The sequence below is a fragment of the Nilaparvata lugens genome, chromosome 2 (genome assembly GCF_014356525.2).
Source record: "Nilaparvata lugens isolate BPH chromosome 2, ASM1435652v1, whole genome shotgun sequence".
NCBI lineage: Eukaryota > Metazoa > Arthropoda > Insecta > Hemiptera > Delphacidae > Nilaparvata > Nilaparvata lugens.
In genome coordinates this window covers 77,779,108-77,797,053 of record NC_052505.1, presented here as the reverse complement: position 1 = coordinate 77,797,053, position 17,946 = coordinate 77,779,108, and the positions used below count along the sequence as shown (strand labels likewise).

Here is a 17,946-nt window from a genome sequence, read left to right as displayed (position 1 = left end):
TTATCTCTGTTTTTGCGGAGGTAATTTTCTTGTGATCAATGAATACAGACTAGAATTAAGATTGTATCTATATTTATGGATTTTAAAATGGAGATTCATCAAGTTTTGACCTCTGAGAAGATTAATTTCTGAATTGAATCTTACATCAGCTATACAGATAGAGAATCATTTCACCTTCAAAACTCATTTGAAATCGTGGGAAAAATGATTTCTTTGAAATATTGATGAAAAATAGTGATATTTATCCATGTTTTCAATAAATTCGTGATATTTCTAGACAATACTCTAGTGCTTTATCATGAATTAAAATGGTTGAATTCGATTGGAAGATGAATTAATCAGGAGGAGTCAAGAGGAAGAGAGGATGAGAGATAATCATTCCGACGTCACTAAGAACTTCCTTTGTAAGTTTCAGTAGTGACTTGCTGTTGAAACTGAGAACTTCTACATTGCGTGGAATTAATTTGCACAAGCAAGACACACTCAATTCCTGCAAGTCTTCAATAATTACTGATTTTTCAAACTCAATAGCTGTTTTGTTTCGTTGCAAAAATTGAATAATATGACCGGAATGGTACATTTTCAAATCATGGAATAACTATTTATCACATTGTGATCAACAATTGACATTATGTTAAGACGTCAAAAGCATCATGGAGTGGCTGACCTCCATTAGTTGCATCTTAGTTTTCTAGCGACTAGTCTCCTACACCTTGATCAATAAACTATTAAAATATTTTGTAAATTATCGTTGTAGGCCGCTTCTATGGACAATTTTGTTCTGTTTGATCGGTTTTATAATTGTATCACTACACTAATGTCTTTTCAATTTGTTATTGCAGAGGTGCATTTCAAAATTGCAATTCCCTGCGTTGAAGTCGATATTAGCTGGAGGCTGATGGGGCGTTGAACTCAGTACTAGCGTGAGCCGCCCCAACACGATACTAGGTATCTGTTTCGTAGCTGATGGACGGCTTCTTCATTTCCAGCATTGGTAGAATTCCTCGCTCCTGTCAACAAAAAAATAATGTCTAGCAAATTACTAATGCTAGATATTACATACACAGGGATTTAATCCGTTTATCTGGATATTACATATCCGTTATTCAATCCGAGTAACCTTCTCATCTCACATCAATCAAAAATCTTCCAACATAGTCTCACTATCATGTTTATAATTCAAGCATGCAAATCATGAAGTGCAGTGCACATCCCCATCCTATTGCAGTGCACCCCAAGCCTCTATCACCCCTCTAAAATTATAACAAATTCAGCTGCTATTAATTGTAATTGTATTCACAAATGAATAAGTATTCCCCCTTGTATTGGAAACAGTGGCGCCATTTCACCAAACTGCTAGGGGGAGCAAAAGCAAAAACCAAGAGGTGGGGGGGGGGAGGAATACCACCGAAAGATTGAAGGTCCTGGGTTTTTCCCCATAAATGTTTCATTCGAAGATATTATAATATGCTTCATTTTTTCCAGTTTTATACAAATGTGGTTGAAACATCAATACATTATTAGTTATAATCATGAATTATTTATTAGAAATATAGGTCTACAGAGAGGCCCTAAAATAGGAATACACTGAAATAGATTTCTTAAAAATCATGGAAAAAGATAAATTTTTCTTTTACAATGACAATTTCAACAATTTCATTGGGGATCATATTCTAATTGGAAAATAACTTTCAGTTAGAAAGCTAAAGGAACATTAAGCTGTTGCCATAATTCTCACCAACTCTGTACAAACATTTTTGATTGTCTGATTGTGCCCTTTCTTTTGCTTTCACTGTGACATCTTGCAACTTGTTAATTCTCACGTTGAAATTTATGCAATAACCCACTTATTGTGCCCTGATCAATAATTGTACCCATTCTATATTCAAGCTTCAACCATACCACAGAGAAAAATATACAGTATTCTTTATTACTCCGTACCCGTATCCATATTTTCAAGGCAATTTTCCTACATTGTAGATACTGTTGAAGGAATTACTATACTACTGGTGTTGAAAAAGAGTATTAAATCGTTATCAGATTCTGAGGATTCGTGTAGATAGACCCGCATTTTCATTACTTATCTGATCCTTGGGGGGGCCTAGGACCCCCCTGCCCCCCCTAAATGGCACCCCTAATCGGAAACCCAACAAATGAGAAATTTGTCTCTGAATACTGCTGACCTTTTTTTGAAACCCCTTCAAGATTAGATTTTGACCCCCCCCCCTAATAATTTCAAGGGTTTGAACCCTTCCCTGGGGATACCCCTGTCTATTGTTCAGACCGGTTTGTTCGATTTCCAGTTTTAACTAATGAGTACCAATAATCAATCAATTATTTTCTATTTGATAATATATCCCTTTCACTTGAAGCATGGTATTACTCTCATTTTCTCTTATCTAACAAGAGTTGAAGGTTGTAAGTTAGTATTGCATAGCAGGATTTAGTGTAAGAGAGGGTGAGGTATGCCTCAATTCCGCTCATAAAGGTATTCAGTGATATTTGATGATAATTTTCTTTTATTGATCCAGTAGTGACTTGGACTACAATGAAGAATTTTTTTCAAGTTCAAATTTTATTGGAATAAAAGAGGTGAGATAGAATAAATTAACTGTATTATACTGTGCAGATAATTGAGTTCTTGTGGATGTAATTGGGCACCTGTAACAGCGTGATAGCTAACAATGAATGAAATCACATTAGATCATATTATAGTATGTCATAAGTGATAAGGATAGATTGAATAAGTGTAGATTGAATCCAGTGATACAACTGAGAACATTCAATCCAGTAGAAAATAAGTAATTGAAAAAAGGAAGTAAGATCTTGTTACGGGAAAAGAGCTAGATACGCTCTAGTTCATTTTCTACGAGATCAATCTCAGTAAAGAAGAGTATTTTCCTCTATGGAGCTCAAGAACTTATAAGAGAGAAATATTTTCCATGATATAACTTGATTGAGATTGAGAGCAGTTTGTTACGTATAGTGGAGTATATCTGATGAAATATCTAAAGTGCGTTTCATATAAATCTTATATGACTTCAGAAAGTCATTAATGTGGGAATGAAATACTTCAAGAGACATACAAATTGAAAATTGGAATTAAAGCTTTCTTAATACAGAGTGATCCAAATACAACGCAGTCCTCATTTAGAAAATTCATTGAGTCGAGGAATGAATGAATAATACAAATTCGATTTCGAATTGTAGGAAATTACTCAAGTAACTGGGTATGGCAATGTTTGTATCAGCAACAGTTGAATTCTTTGAGATGTGTGGCATGTAATAATGCTAAAAAGATTATAAAAACAATGACTAGGCCTACTTATTTGAATTGATAAAACCAATTTTAGCCCTTAACCTTCCGGGGCGCGCGCCGTTGTAAAAAGTACAACAGTCAGAAAGTCTTTCGTTTCAATTGAGAAATTCACATCCGTGAGGTTGGTAACCTTTAAGTATTCCTCCGCGACATCTTGCTCCGCCCATAGACAAAATGTTGCATTAATATCAATCACTATTAATACTAAGTCATACCCTATTCAGTGTTGAAGAGACCGGTGTCAGGAATGTTGTACTTTTTACATCGCGCGCGTCCTACCTTAGTGTAAAGTTTGAAGTCTAGTGGGCCATTTTTCGAAAGTGAGTGTGATTTTACCGTTGGTTTCAGATGAGTTATCATTAATTTTGTTAATTATAAACAGTTTTGACAATTTTCGTGATGTCAGATGTTCTAAGAACAAGTGAAATAGACCGACTCCTCAATGAAAGTAGTTCAGAAGATGGCAAAACATTGACTCTTCTGATGACAGTGAGGAAGTGATAGAATACAACAAATTTTCGGATGATAGTGAAGTAGAAGGTGACAATGGAAGTGAATGAGAAACCAGTAATTTCGTTGATGAAAATTCTCGCAAACATGATGATATTGAGTTTATTCTTGGGAAGGATGGTGAAACAATCTGGTGTCCGTCTGAAGTAGCAACAACCAGCAAGACCAAGAATAAAAATATAAAAAAATTCTCCCTGGTACAAAGAAGGTGGCTAAGAATGCAAAAGATGAAGTTGAAGCATTTTTATCAGTTATCAGCCTTGATATGATTGATGAGATTTTATATTGCACTAACCAGCATTATTGTATCTTTAGCACCTCAATTCAAAAAAGAGCGAGATTGTTTACAATCGAATAGAACTGAAGTGGCCTGAACAAACAAAAATTGAAAAATAAAAAAGAACTTCAAACATTGAATGGAAGGTATGTTCCTGTACGGAGTTTTTACTATGTGTATTAAACGTTTTCTAACGTAACCATTATTTTTTTAGTTTCCTCTAATAATTATTAAAAATCCAAAACATACTAAAAATATCATACTAACATTCAAAAATAGTCTTGTTATGAAAATAATGGTAAAAGTTGCACATATAAATTGACATAGTAGCTATTTTAATGAAGGAACCAAGTGTTGTATAAAGTACAACGCGCGCGTCCTCGTGTTACAAAAATAGGCGCGCGTCCCGGAAGGTTAATCTAAAAATTTATTTGATTTGATTAACAATTTATTTGACTCATTTTGTGGAGATAACATGATTAAAGTATAGCAACATAAAAATTAAAATCACGAGCAAATGAACTTCTACAAATGAAACTCATTTGATCAACTCCAAAACACAGAAATTGATGAGGGTTTGCGTGGTGAAAGTTTGCGCTACGCACATGACTTCTCTTATTCGAGAGTAGTTTTGCAACACATCGATTTTGCCGGTCTGCAGCGTTGTTGGCAGCATAGTTGAATTTCAGCGACTGACCAAACTAATGTTTCTCCATTATACACACATGTTTGTCGAAAGTAATAGCGGTTTGTTGGTTGCTGGGAGCGTAATTATAAAGGCGAGCTCGATGAAAGGTGACAGGAAGATCGGGTCGGGGGGATGGAGGGGAAGGTAGGGGGGAGGAGGAGGAGGGAGAGCAGAGTTCGCCGCCAAATTACTGTAATCTTTCCATAAGAGAGTTTTCGTGGCAGTGAATGAGGGCAGAAAGAGAATGTGAATGAGAGAGTGTTTGTGGTAGAGGAGTGTGGAGGGGAAGGGATGAGGAGACATTGAAGGAGTGAGGGGGTGAGGGGATGAGCAAATGTGCCGTTTAGCCGTGCATTCAACTCTCAACTCTGACGCAACCCCTTCATTTATTCGGAAGCACACTAACGAACAAAACAAACATGACCCGATCTGGGTGTATACTGTATATGTTGTAGTGCACACTAAACAGTCTGTGGTTAATAATTTGTGCAGTCCTGCATTGAATGTGATCCGACCTTTCACACCAAACTTTCACTTTTGCCTACACTAGTAGGCACTGATCTACCAGTGGGTGATGCTTTATAGTTATGAAGTTTTCAACCGACCATTATATGAATTTATTGCTTGATACTCATCCAAAAATAATAATAATAATGATTTTCAAGGGTGAAAACGATAGTAATAATACTATCCTGCATTTTTCACACCAAAGGTTGTAAAAATCTTGATATCTTGGTATTCTTGATCCTGAATCTTGTCAATCTTGTATCTTGATCTAAAATCTAAATCTTGACATCAGTTGATATTTGTTGAGTTAATCAAGCTCTTAAAAACATGGGTTAAAGTTTGAACCATCATGAATGAATCACAATAATATTGATTTATTCTATTCTATAGTTCATCAAGAAAGCAATATACATAATATAGACACAATATAGATTCAAGAATGCTAATGCTAGAGAAACTTTTTCCATGTTTTTTCCGAGATTGAGTCACTCACTAAATTATGAATCCTCAAAACGTTGATGCTTATCATTTGAAAATGAAGAGTGATAATAATTCCAATCAAATAATATCGTAATAATTTGATTGTATGGTATGAGATGTTGTGGTATTTCTCCATAATTGAAAGAATAAGACTTGGATATTGTCAATTAAAGTGGTATTGACAATATCGAAGTCTTATTCTTTCAAATAATATCGTTTTGAATAGAACAAACCAAATTCACTAGTATTTAATGGAATGCATCAAATTGAAATGTATTCAGGTGTTAATAAACTAATGAAATTCAATGGAATGTGAATGCATGTAGAATTTCTCATGTCATAAATTTATAGTAAATTGAAAAAGCATTAGGAGAATGAAAGACATTCAATGTGGATTAAATGTTAGAGATGAAATCTATTTGACCGATAAATTGATGTGGGTATGCGGTTGTGGTATTATTTCAGTTAGGACATAATTTATAGCTCACTCTTCCATTCAGAAGTTGAATCTGATCCACTAATCTTGTATTGTTGAAAGTTAATGATAATCTACTTCGATATATCTGTTATATTTTTTCCAGAATTAAATATTTGTCGAACTCACCCCGTTGAGATGTGGCAGTTCGAGAGCAGCTGGTACGTACGTTGTACCCGGCGAGCACCTAGTGCATGATCTCTTCAGAGCGGGCCGTTGCCTTGAGCCATGGCATCTCACTGCAAACCGCAACTCCTCTGCCATCTCAGAGCAGAGTGATTGCTGCAACAAGCAACAATTTTCTATTTATAGCTTCTCAGAGGGAAGATTTTTTTTAATGCAAAATGCAGAAATGGAGTGACAGTGAGCCGAATAGAGTAAAATCAGAGTGTGCTGATAGATTAATTGTTTAAGTACCTAATTTATTTCAGTTCTAATCATTTCCTTATAAAAATAGAAAAATGACCACTATAGCAAAATATCGAAACTATAGCCTATAAATATATTATCCAGTATAATAGGAGAGGTTATGTCAGATGATCGCTGAGTAGTAAGTAGTTATAATTAAAGCTTCATCCATTAATTAATACAACGGAAAAGCGAAGCATAATATCAGTATTAACATCAACATTATATTATAAACATCAGCAAACAAAACAAACACAATGATGAAAACAGCTATCATTTGTTAGAGAGAATTCACTTGAGTTTCTTCTGATAGGAAAATTCATTGTTATAAAATGTGATACTGATGAATAGTGATGGTGAGATGAAATGGTCACATGACAAAAATAATCCAACAATAATGGAAATAACTTTCTTATAACAAAGGCAAAATGAAATTTCAGTCTAAAGTTACTAGTATTCTGTACTGTATTGGATTCCATGGATCCTCCAGTGGACATTCGATTTTTTCTCCAATATATGCATAAGAAAAATTCAAGGATTTTGTGAATACAGTATAAATTAAGTTTGCAGAGAAAAACTACAATTAAACTCGAGTCAATATTCATAGATAACTTATTCATCAATAAAAATGAAATTTTAGTTCAGTTACTACTATCCTTTACTATATTGGATTTCACGGAATTAATGGTGGATATTCAAGTAGTTTTCCAATATATTTCAGTAAAATTCAGGGATTTCAATGATACAGTATAAAATTCAGTTTGAAGATTATTGTGTTCGAACTCACCCGATCTGTCTGCGCATTCTTTTTCGAGTTCCAGCAGAACTCGAGTATGGCGACAACTATAGCCAGGGCTAAACCGCACAGAAGTACAACGAACACTCCCCCTGTGACAAAAACAGAAAAAATGAACACATTCAAAACGAGCAGTGCTGAAAGGAAAGAGTGTTCAGGATAAAAAATGCATATGAAAGTTTGAAAAATGGTTTAAATTTCCAGAGCGGCCTCGGAGTTGGAAAGCGTACGTCCCAAGCTAAGCGAAAAGCAGAGCTGGCTCATTGTTTCCTAAAGCTAAAAACGCCCTGAGTCCGTAGAGCTGTATATTATTATGTTATACTCGCGGTAATCCTCCCACAAGCTCATATTCATACTCTAAAAATCTACTGCTTTTGCATCTTAACACAATATTCTCATCACCTTTGTGCGGTTGATTGTTTCTATCTGCGAAACGGCTGAAATTCAGCTACAACATAGGCATCATATTTGTGAAAGGGGTGTACTAAAAACGTTCGTAGTAATATTACTCCCATTTTTCATCTATAGATCAAAGTACTGAGACACTAGGATATTGTGAGCTTTGAAACTTTGAACGTACCCCGAAGATTTAGAAAAACTTTTATCGGCTCGATCTCTACTGCTTGGTTTCATAGCTGATCGTGAAACTGATTGAAATTGGTGTAATTTCTAAACTGCTACGAATGAATTATAGTTGAACAAAATTTTCCAATGAAAATGATAATATATTTGTTGCACAAGATCTGTACTATTTCCATTTGTAAATTTACAATATCGATATCAAAACTTAGTACGTTACAGTTTGCTTTTACCCGAATCTTTTTTTGATTTGATCTACCGAGTTATGAGCGAAATTATCGAGCATAACTTTTTTAAAGTTATTAAACGAAATATCGCTTGGCTTGGAGATAAACGAAATTATCGTTTAAAAATTTATTGTAATTCACAATCCAACATTCCGAAATCAAAACCTCAAATTTTGAAATAGTTCATAACAACCATTCAGAATCCTCACTAGGGAAACATACCAAATCACAATGATAACACTTAATAATTCCACCCAATACTCAAATCCATTTCAATTGAACTGATAACAAATAATGATGAAAATATATCAAATCACTCCAATTCAAATGTTCACAATCTCTTGAACAAGCGATCTAGTGTGCACCAAAATTCTATTAGTACTCGCTAAACTATTGGTCTGATGATGATCTACCCAGGTTAATCAAGAATTTACTTCGTATTAGTGAAGAGAAGTGTCTCTCTGTCTTGGTATTTTTAAAGGTGCGTACAGATATACGCGCCGCGAACATGAGCAATTCACTTCTAATCAGCTGATTATATCTGTATTTTTATAGAAAAGGTAAGATACAGATATGAAAAGCTTGGCATCAGCTGATTAAAAGTGAATTGCTCATGTTCGCGGCGCGTATATCTGTACGCACCTTAATAAATTGAACTCTGTTGAAGAAATGGTGGAAAATAATTGAAAAATATTTTTTTGATGAGGGTAGAACTTCTCTATGCCAACATGGAATCCAAGTTTGTTCATTCAAACAAAAACTTCAAAAATGGACATACAATATTTGATGTTCATGGAAATCAACTTCCCCATTAGTTGTTGAGATTCCATTTCAATGAATGACGAGAAGTGAATATTTCACCGGGACCGGCAAAGGTTTAGAGAATGGACTTTGACAACTATTTGAGATGATTATTGTTGAAAAGGGAACGGACGGGAACGGAAAGGGAACGGCGTCCAATTAGGATGTCTTGCATAAGAATGACTGGACCGTTTAATCTGAAATCCTATTCTGTATTGTGCGTCGACCCGAGTCATAGCATAGGCTGCCGGATACCGAGCACGGGACAAAGGGTCCACGGTCAGGTTCCACCGACCTAGTAAATCGCCATAAAAGTCTAAACGCTCTTACGGCTTCGCATTACAATAAATATTCCATTCCATCACGAGTGACCATTCCATTATTCTCCGCACATGTGGAGGTGTCTCTCGTCTTTTTTATCAATGAATTTCACCATGAATCGTAACTTATCCAACTTAGGGAACTTACTTCAGCAATGGACAGTACCTATGGATATGACCTTCGATACAGTTATATTTCGGAGAGTTTATTGTATTCATGATGAATCGAATTTTGATTATGAATCAAATTTCATTTCCCTTTTCATTTATAATATGGCAAATAAGTATTAACATTTATGAAGAAGAATAAGAACAAAGAGAGCATTTATTTATTTGTGCTTACTCAGCCAGCTGTGGGTGAGCACCCAGCCAGTGCGAGGCATTGGTAGAGGGCAGAAATCATTTTCTCCTTATTCAGTTGCCAGCAAGCAGCCCTAGGTTTAACAACTACTCCACGATGTGATTATTCACTTCAAGTTTCTTTCTTTCTACTTTGTTAAGTGATTATTAATTTTTCGACTTATGAAGATATTTGTATATAAGCTATACTCAAACCCTCTATTGAAGGTGAACTATTTGTTATACCTTTTTACTATATTTAAGGTTGTTCATTCTGAGAGTTGACTAACTTCAAAAGTAATTCACTCAAGTAGAATTGAAATGTTATTATTAACCTGTTTTCATAAATATTATGTCGTATAGTTCATTGGGAAAAGTAATTATTAATAGTTTTCTTAAACGTTATAACTGGATTATTAACTTAATGTAAAAGTAGAGTGTATAATTAGACTACGTTACAATTCAAAGGGTCAAAGTCCGAATGTACTAGAGATAATCATTCACACTAATGTAATAATTGAATTGTTCCTTTAAGAAAGATAAGTATTATGTTTAAGATTCAGAAATTATTCTTGGCTGTTTTATTTCACAGCGGTCCATGTTTGTGGCAAACTAATTTACTACTGACTAAGAAAGAACGATCCTTGTTATGCCAAATCTATCCACAATTATGAATAGGAGACAAGGGACTCCAAGTGCATCATACGAGGAACAGGTTAAAACGGATATGGAGGATAGGAAATAATTGCCAAACTGTGTAGTCTTTTAAGAAATTATGGAACATCTTTACCAAATACTCTGTGACGTAACTCGGTACTGAGGTAATGTGACGATCAAATTATATTTTCCGGCATTGAGATTCATGAAATACTTGAACAAATAGATGGGCTCATCATCAATTTAGAATAAGGATATTGTCATGTATATGGAATTTTGTGAAGTGGTAATCCTTTTATTTAATAATGAATTTCTAAACATTCATTGTGTTCGATTGTGTTTGATTGAATTTTTCCTGAATTCATTCGATTAGATGAGAATACCGAATAATTAGTAATAGGGTTTCCTTAATACTGATTATCAATAATTTATAAATTATTTCAATATTTTTTTTTTTAGAAAATCGTTCTCTTAACAAACATTTTTTTTCAAAACCCATACGACAGCGATTTCAATGAATACTATGTTTGTTTTCAATATCAATTAATTTTTAATGGATGTGGTTCCTCTTTACCAGCTATAACTATAATGCGACTTAATAATATCCAATTGACAGTACATTTTGACTTTGTGTTTTGATATCTTATTTTAATACCACACAAGACAAGGCGTTCATATACCTCACATTCCTGTCAATATTCACTGTTGTATGAAATACGTTCTTCTTCTTCTTCTTCTTCTTCTTCTTCTTCTTCTTCTTCTTCTTCTTCTTCTTCTTCTTCTTCTTTATATTTTGAAGAAAAATTAGTGCTTCACGAACGCAATCACTTCAATGTTCAAATTAATGTTCGCTTTAAGATTTTAAATACAGCTTTAATATTTAGGAAAATTCTGTGCCTTGTGTGGCGGGTTGCCTATCTGCTCCTTACTCATATCCAATACTCTGTATTATTTTATTATTACATAAATGTTAAAGGTTGATAAGTTAAATTTTTAGGAAGGGTTCTCCCTGCTAGTCTCTCAGAAAGGACACAGTGGTAGTTGATAGAGCCTTCCGATTCAAGGTATCAGTTTGAAGCCCTCAGTCCATTTCTGTTCAATAATAATCTGATTACATCTGTAAACTCACTGGCGCAGGTCTGGCGTTTCATCTGAGAAACGGAAGGTGACTTCATTTTTACTCACAAGCTCGTGGCCTTCGATATCAATGTTTATTGTCAGATTCCTGTTCAATCAGGCGTCATCTACAATAGAACTTGGGTGCTCGACCACACTGGGTTTGAGTGCTCTGTCTCTCTCCATTACACGGCGGCATTTTCGCTTGAGCCAATAATAATGATGATGAGTAAATAATGGAGCATGGCCATACTCAACCATTTACCTATTGATTTTGGAATGTCTGCCTGTCCCCTTCACCGCCTCGGATCAGGGACGGGAGTCTGCGATGGGTTAACTGCTACATGCCCGTTATTGGCTGGTAGAGTAAACTGATAAGCTAAGTTGAGTGACTAGCATCAAGGAGACCTTGATACTCTGGTCTCCTCTATTGCTGCTCCGTAGCTAATGTCAATCTAATGGTTGAGGCTCTTCGTCACCACATATATGAGCGATGAATTGAAACGTATTCAGCACAAGAGCCTATATTGTCACCAAGTTAACTGCAGCGTTCATGCAGAACATGACAGCAAACCAATAACTGGGTTTACTGCCTATTCTACCGACAGCTTTGCCAGTGGCTGGCTTTTCCCGTCACATCCAATATATATGTTGTCGTCTGAAATAAGAAGATCGAAGACTGGATTTTTCCTCTATCGTTCATGTTGATCTTCCTTACTTCACATATACTGTAGCATATACCGGTGATCTATCTGCACTTAAAAGGCTCTAGGCTATCTCTATACGTTCCATGTTATCAGGTTACGTTACAACGTATTACTTCATAACATCATTTTATCGGCAATAACATTGGAAGAAGAAAGCTGTCTTTCACAGAGTATATACTCTGCTCTTTCATCGATAAGCATAATAAATGGTGATTCAGGTCATTCAATGATTGGAAAATGTTCACGAGAGATGAAAAACATGGAATGTGTGGATGAAGATTCGTTCTTTTTCTACTGTTTTATTCATAGGGCTACTTTTGAATGTAGTTAGTAATTTTCCTCTGATGCTGAAAAGTATAGGGAATTTGAGAGGAACTTCATAGTTATTTTTTGTTCACAGACAGAGAATTTTTCAGCTAATGATAAAACGATAAACAATTAGTTCATAAACAATGCTTGTCATCATGGCTCAAAATTCTGTGTTTCTATGAGGTAAAATATGAAAACTCTGAATTAAATAAATAGCATGAATCAATTATCCCGCAACAGATGATTGTATGTGAATAGAAATATAATGTAATAGGGTGAATATTGAGTGGGTATTATTGTAGTTGTTTGTGTGTATCTTATATTATTTTTCAGGTTTTTGAACTGAAATGAACTTTGATTTTACTGTATGTTGAACCCTGCGTTTTAGTCTGAGAATTGACTCTGTCTTGTTTGAATTTGCTAACTTGTTGCTTAGTTATCGAAATTAAAGCGATTTTCGTGCATTTTTCAAATGCAGTTTCAATTTCTTGTCGAAAAAGCTACTGTATTTGGGAAATGTACGACCATTGACCTTTTTGCAGCTTTGGCTTTTCCACTGGAAGTTATGCTCAACGCTAGTGGAGGGGGAATAATTTTCAGTGAAAAGGTCTCAGTTCGAATTGAGACGTAACTGGGAAAACATGTAACGGTTGCGAGCCTCGGTCCTCTGATTGGGCCCATTTCCCATTCAGAGGGACAAATTGTTAAGTTTCCAGCTATCAGTAATTTTTATCTAGTTGAATAGGAAACCAAATTTTATAGAGTTAGTAGGAGTAGAATCAGGAAATTATTTGTGCGTGTGAGTTCAAGTATAGTGAGTTTTATTGAAGCGTATGTGAGTGTTTCTGAAGAGTCCAAGTTTGAATATTGTTAAAATGGTGAGTGCCGAACTTTTGTTGTTTTTCTTATTAAGCTCAAAATTTAGTAACATAGAATGACCGAGGCCCGAATTTAGTTGCAGCAAGTTAGCAGGTTCCCAAATTGTATAGATTAAAAAATTGAGTACGTCTTCTTGACCTGAATCGATTGCTGAATAACTTTGTTCTGTTTGAAAATTTAACATGTTACATGACTTTGAATAATTTTTTCTACCGATTTAGAGTTCAATAAACCTGAAGTTGAATTTTATTAGTATTTTTCAATGAAGTTCCTGGCTCGTAGTTACTATAGTTGCTAGAAAAGGTGAAAATCGAATAATGTTGATAATCTGTGCATTAGAATGAACGAATGGACTAAAAAGCTCCCAACCAATCAAGGATTCAAATACCGGTAGATGATTTGATAGCAGTAAACTTTAGCAAATATTATAGAAAAGAAGAAACAACCTCCCTCCGTTTACATTGGTGCGCAGCGTTGGTATAGACTGCAAGAATGTCTATTAAACCACATGTATTCTTATATATTTCATATTTTGTCAAGATTAATCAAGTCAAGAGACAAAGATATCAACCGGTTGCAGAAATAAGGTCAGGTAATCAGGTAGTGTTGTAGGGTTAAAAATACCTCCACCGGTTACAATAATGTGAAAAGATAGTTCCAGTATTGCCAATGAATAATGATCAACTTCTATGTTTCTATTCTTGACACATGCATGCAATTCAAACTTTGTTTTTCATCACTACTTGGCCAACTCTTGGATTATTACCGTGAGATAATAGGCTATTATTCTAAGATTCGATAATACAAATATGAAATAAATCGGTTAATGCCTAGTGAAATCTCAGCATTATACAATTCTAGTGTTCAAACCATTGTTGACTTGTTGCACTGTACCATACAGTAAACTCTTGCTGATTCATTCTCCAATACACTGCATCAGAGTAGAGAACACATATAAAATGAGAAAAAATATAAAAGGTCCTTAATATTTGGGGTAAATGTACTTATGTATAACGTTTACATCAATGAGTTAAGTACTATAGGTGTATGTAATGCAAATGAAATTAGAAGGAACCACTCTCATGAAAGCGAGTTATACCGTTATGGTTACTGATTACATGATAAAACTGTTTCGAAAATGATGATAATTATTTTATGGCCCTCTAAAAGCCAATCACCGTGGATATATTAGGCTTGTTTGCCGCTTTGTGATGAACCGTTACAGGTCAAACATTTTCATTCCACTTTGATTGAAATTTGCATTTCATAGCCTCAGCTGTGGAAATAATTGCTTCGTCAACTATAATTGGTAGCTTTTAGCATCGCCTCTGGTTTGAATCAAGTTCAGCTCTCATGCAAAACTTACAGCAATCACTTTAAAACTTCCACTTTCAGTGGAAGCTAATTTGCTTTCTAGACTTTCATGAACTCCCAGAAAAACTCAATTCCAGTACAGCAGATGAAGTGATTGTATCCAGCTGAACAGAATTTTAGATCTCGCTCCGACATGGGAAATCAGAAATTTTCATCTAGGAGAACTATTTTTGCTCATTAGTGTGATTGCACTCACAACTTTACCATGAATAACAAGAGATAAGCAAGATACTGCTTAAGATCTGAAAGGGGTTAGAAGAAGATGAAGAAAAAAGCTTTTTTTTCCACAAAATCACCAACGATCAATACAACTTTTACGTGTTATTTTACAAACCCAGTGTTAACAGACGTCATTTTTTTGAAGCGAAGTAGTTTTCCAAGTCGAGTTGGGATATCTCATTATTGAAAGAAAAAGCAACAACTCAATAGATCATTCCAGCAAACAAGGGAATGTAAATCGAAAAAGGTATCTTAATAACATAGTGGGAAAAATAATATTTCATCTTCGATAATAACCACATCGATAATCATGTTGAAAGACCACTAAATTTACATACAATAAAATTCTCTGTACATGCTATACATCTATAGAAACCTTAGAATTGATATGCATCCTTTTGCATGTAGCTGCGATATGAGCTTGCTAATACTTGTCGACTTGGACAATTCAATTAAAAATAGGTTCTTTAAGATCACTTGATAAATTAGCAACTAATAATCCAAATATATATATATATATATAATTCTCTAGTACTTAGTAGATTTCTTTGTATTGAATATATATTTTATCTCATGGTGCAAGATTCGGCACCTGATGGAATAGGTAGAGCAATTCATCTAGTGAATTAGAGCTATAACAAACTATCGCAAATTATATCGCAAATATTAAATATCATATGAATATTTTTTAATAGCCTAGATTTTATACTTCTTTGATTCAATAGAATTTTCTGAAATGTATTGATCTATTTTTTCCTTTAATAAAATACCTTTAATACTAATTTTACTTGCGCAAGTATTTTTCTTATTAAATTCTTAATTTATAATGAAGACCCTTTCGGCGAGCTAGCTTTGATTATTAGATAGATTCGAAGCACTAGGGCGCCCATCACTAATTCAATATTTATCACTCACGTGTCGAAAATCTTCTTATAAGCCGCCGATGTCGATCCCACTCCTTGTGGTCCTGGAATATGGTAGCCGGAATCGTCTCTTCCAAGGGTTTATAAAATATTTGAAATTAAAAATGACTTCTGCTTTACAAGAGCATCACAAAGTCCTTTAAGAAATTTAATAATTTGATCTAACTTTAACTTTTACAATTTATTAGCAAGGTATTACGCTCTAAAATATTTAGGGTCCTCTCATGGTGGCATTTGGCTGGCGAGTGCTGGTTCTCCTTTCTCAATTTTACAAATCTTACTTCCGACTTTCAAATTAACATAAAATTTGAATATCTTAGTCCTCCGCCATTTAGGTTCAAATAGATCGTACAAAAATATCAAATTATTACTCAAGTTGTGCGTTTAATAATTTCTTTGCCTTCGAGCTATATCGATAACATAGACTATACAATGTTTTAACATAAATCCAGTACATTTATATAAATATATAGAAATATTTTTGAATTGGCCTACAGTTGCCGCCTCTTAACTGCCGTTGTGCTATTGGTGCATGCAAATTTGATTCAGTATTCATGCGCCTGGTACCTCCTATTTCCTGAATACACTTAATTATTTTTATTTGGTTTTTTACTTATGCTCTCTACATGCTAGCTAATATTCTATACACTAATATTTGTTTCATGCTACCTGATGGTTAGCGAGTCACGTGATGTTTTTTTCACATTGCATACTGTTTGATTGCAATAGAGCTCTGCCAAGGGGTTTTGGTCAGATTCTACGTTGCTCGATTTGGTCGATCTCTAGGTCGCCGATCCCTGAATGCATATACCTAACCTCAATCGTCAAATATTCATATATATATATTTATGTTTCTCATCGTTTTCCTTGAAACCTAAGCCACATTAAGAATATCGTACTATCCTTTGGCACAGACTGCGTCATTAATTTTTTTTTGCTAGCTGTATTTAAAATGGCTACTGACGAATTTTTTTGTGAGGGGGGAGGGCAGCAGAATTTTTCCTGAATTTGAGAAATTAAAGCGGGCTTGCGTTGGGCTTGAAGGGGGTTGGGCATCCCTGTAATATGGTGAAGAGATGTGATGACGAAAAATTCGAATACTGATCATACAAGATCATAAAACTTCATTCAAGACTATACAAGTTGTTGGTATTTCACTAAATACTGAGATATAATGGAAATCCATCATTTTTTCAATGGCTTTCATTTTCAATGATATTTTGTTGGTTAGGAAAATATATATTTATATTGTTGATACAATTTACAAACAAATATTTAAATAATTTACCAATATTGTTGGTATATTTACCAACAATTTATATTCTTGGTAATCGTCAAAACGATTATTCCCCACGTTAGAATTTGTATGTTCAAGAAGACGTGAATAGTCTTGAAAAAAGTAAATGATTTATCAACTATAATTTATGGAGTCAACAAAGTAATTGTTGAAGAAGTCAACAACTTTTCTCCCTTTTCTTTGTCGGCTACTATCTTCAAGTAGTAACAGAACATACATTAATACAAATAGGTAGTAGCCTACAGTTTTCTCCGTGAAAGAAAGAATGTTTGAGAGCTTATTTATTCAGCCTGAATTTATTTGATAGAGTGGTTGTGATATTGAACGATTTGTTGGGGAAGGTTGTCGTTATCCGTACGGAAAAAATCTCCCCCGGATAAAAAGTTAAAAGTATGGTGATTTATAAATCCTCGCAACGAGCCATATTCGTCGTCTGAGAGGGTTGAACGCAGAGAATTTTTATCCGGACATAATGCTCAGCTTTGTGTCAGATTCAGATATGGGCTGCGATGGAATCCGCACTTGGCATCTTTTGAATCTTTATCCCATATCGATAGCTTTTCGGTGCGATGGCGGCGGCCCCAAACTTCAAAGAATTGCAGTCTGTCAGTCGTCACAAGCCAAATGGGCTACTTCTGCCGCTCGAAACGATGAATTATTCAAAAGTCAGATCTGTCACCATCACCGGCGCCCTCACTGCTCCACTCAACCACCTCAGCTCTCAACTTGGTTTACAATT

At 34.7% G+C, this 17,946-nt stretch overlaps 1 protein-coding gene across 1 annotated transcript in view; it reads right to left on the bottom strand.

Annotated features, from left to right (window-relative positions):
• Window positions 1–226: 226 nt before the first annotated feature.
• The window catches only part of LOC111054330 (glutamate receptor ionotropic, kainate 2), a 188,173-nt gene continuing 170,453 nt past the window's right edge, over window positions 227–17,946 (bottom strand). The window contains exons 14-16 of the mRNA XM_039420206.1: window positions 7,452–7,597; window positions 6,386–6,538; window positions 227–1,010 (exon numbers count right to left, since the gene is read on the bottom strand). Coding sequence (XP_039276140.1) covers window positions 945–1,010; window positions 6,386–6,538; window positions 7,452–7,597 — 365 coding nt within the window. The 3' untranslated portion in view covers window positions 227–944. The remainder of the gene's footprint in view (window positions 1,011–6,385; window positions 6,539–7,451; window positions 7,598–17,946) is intronic.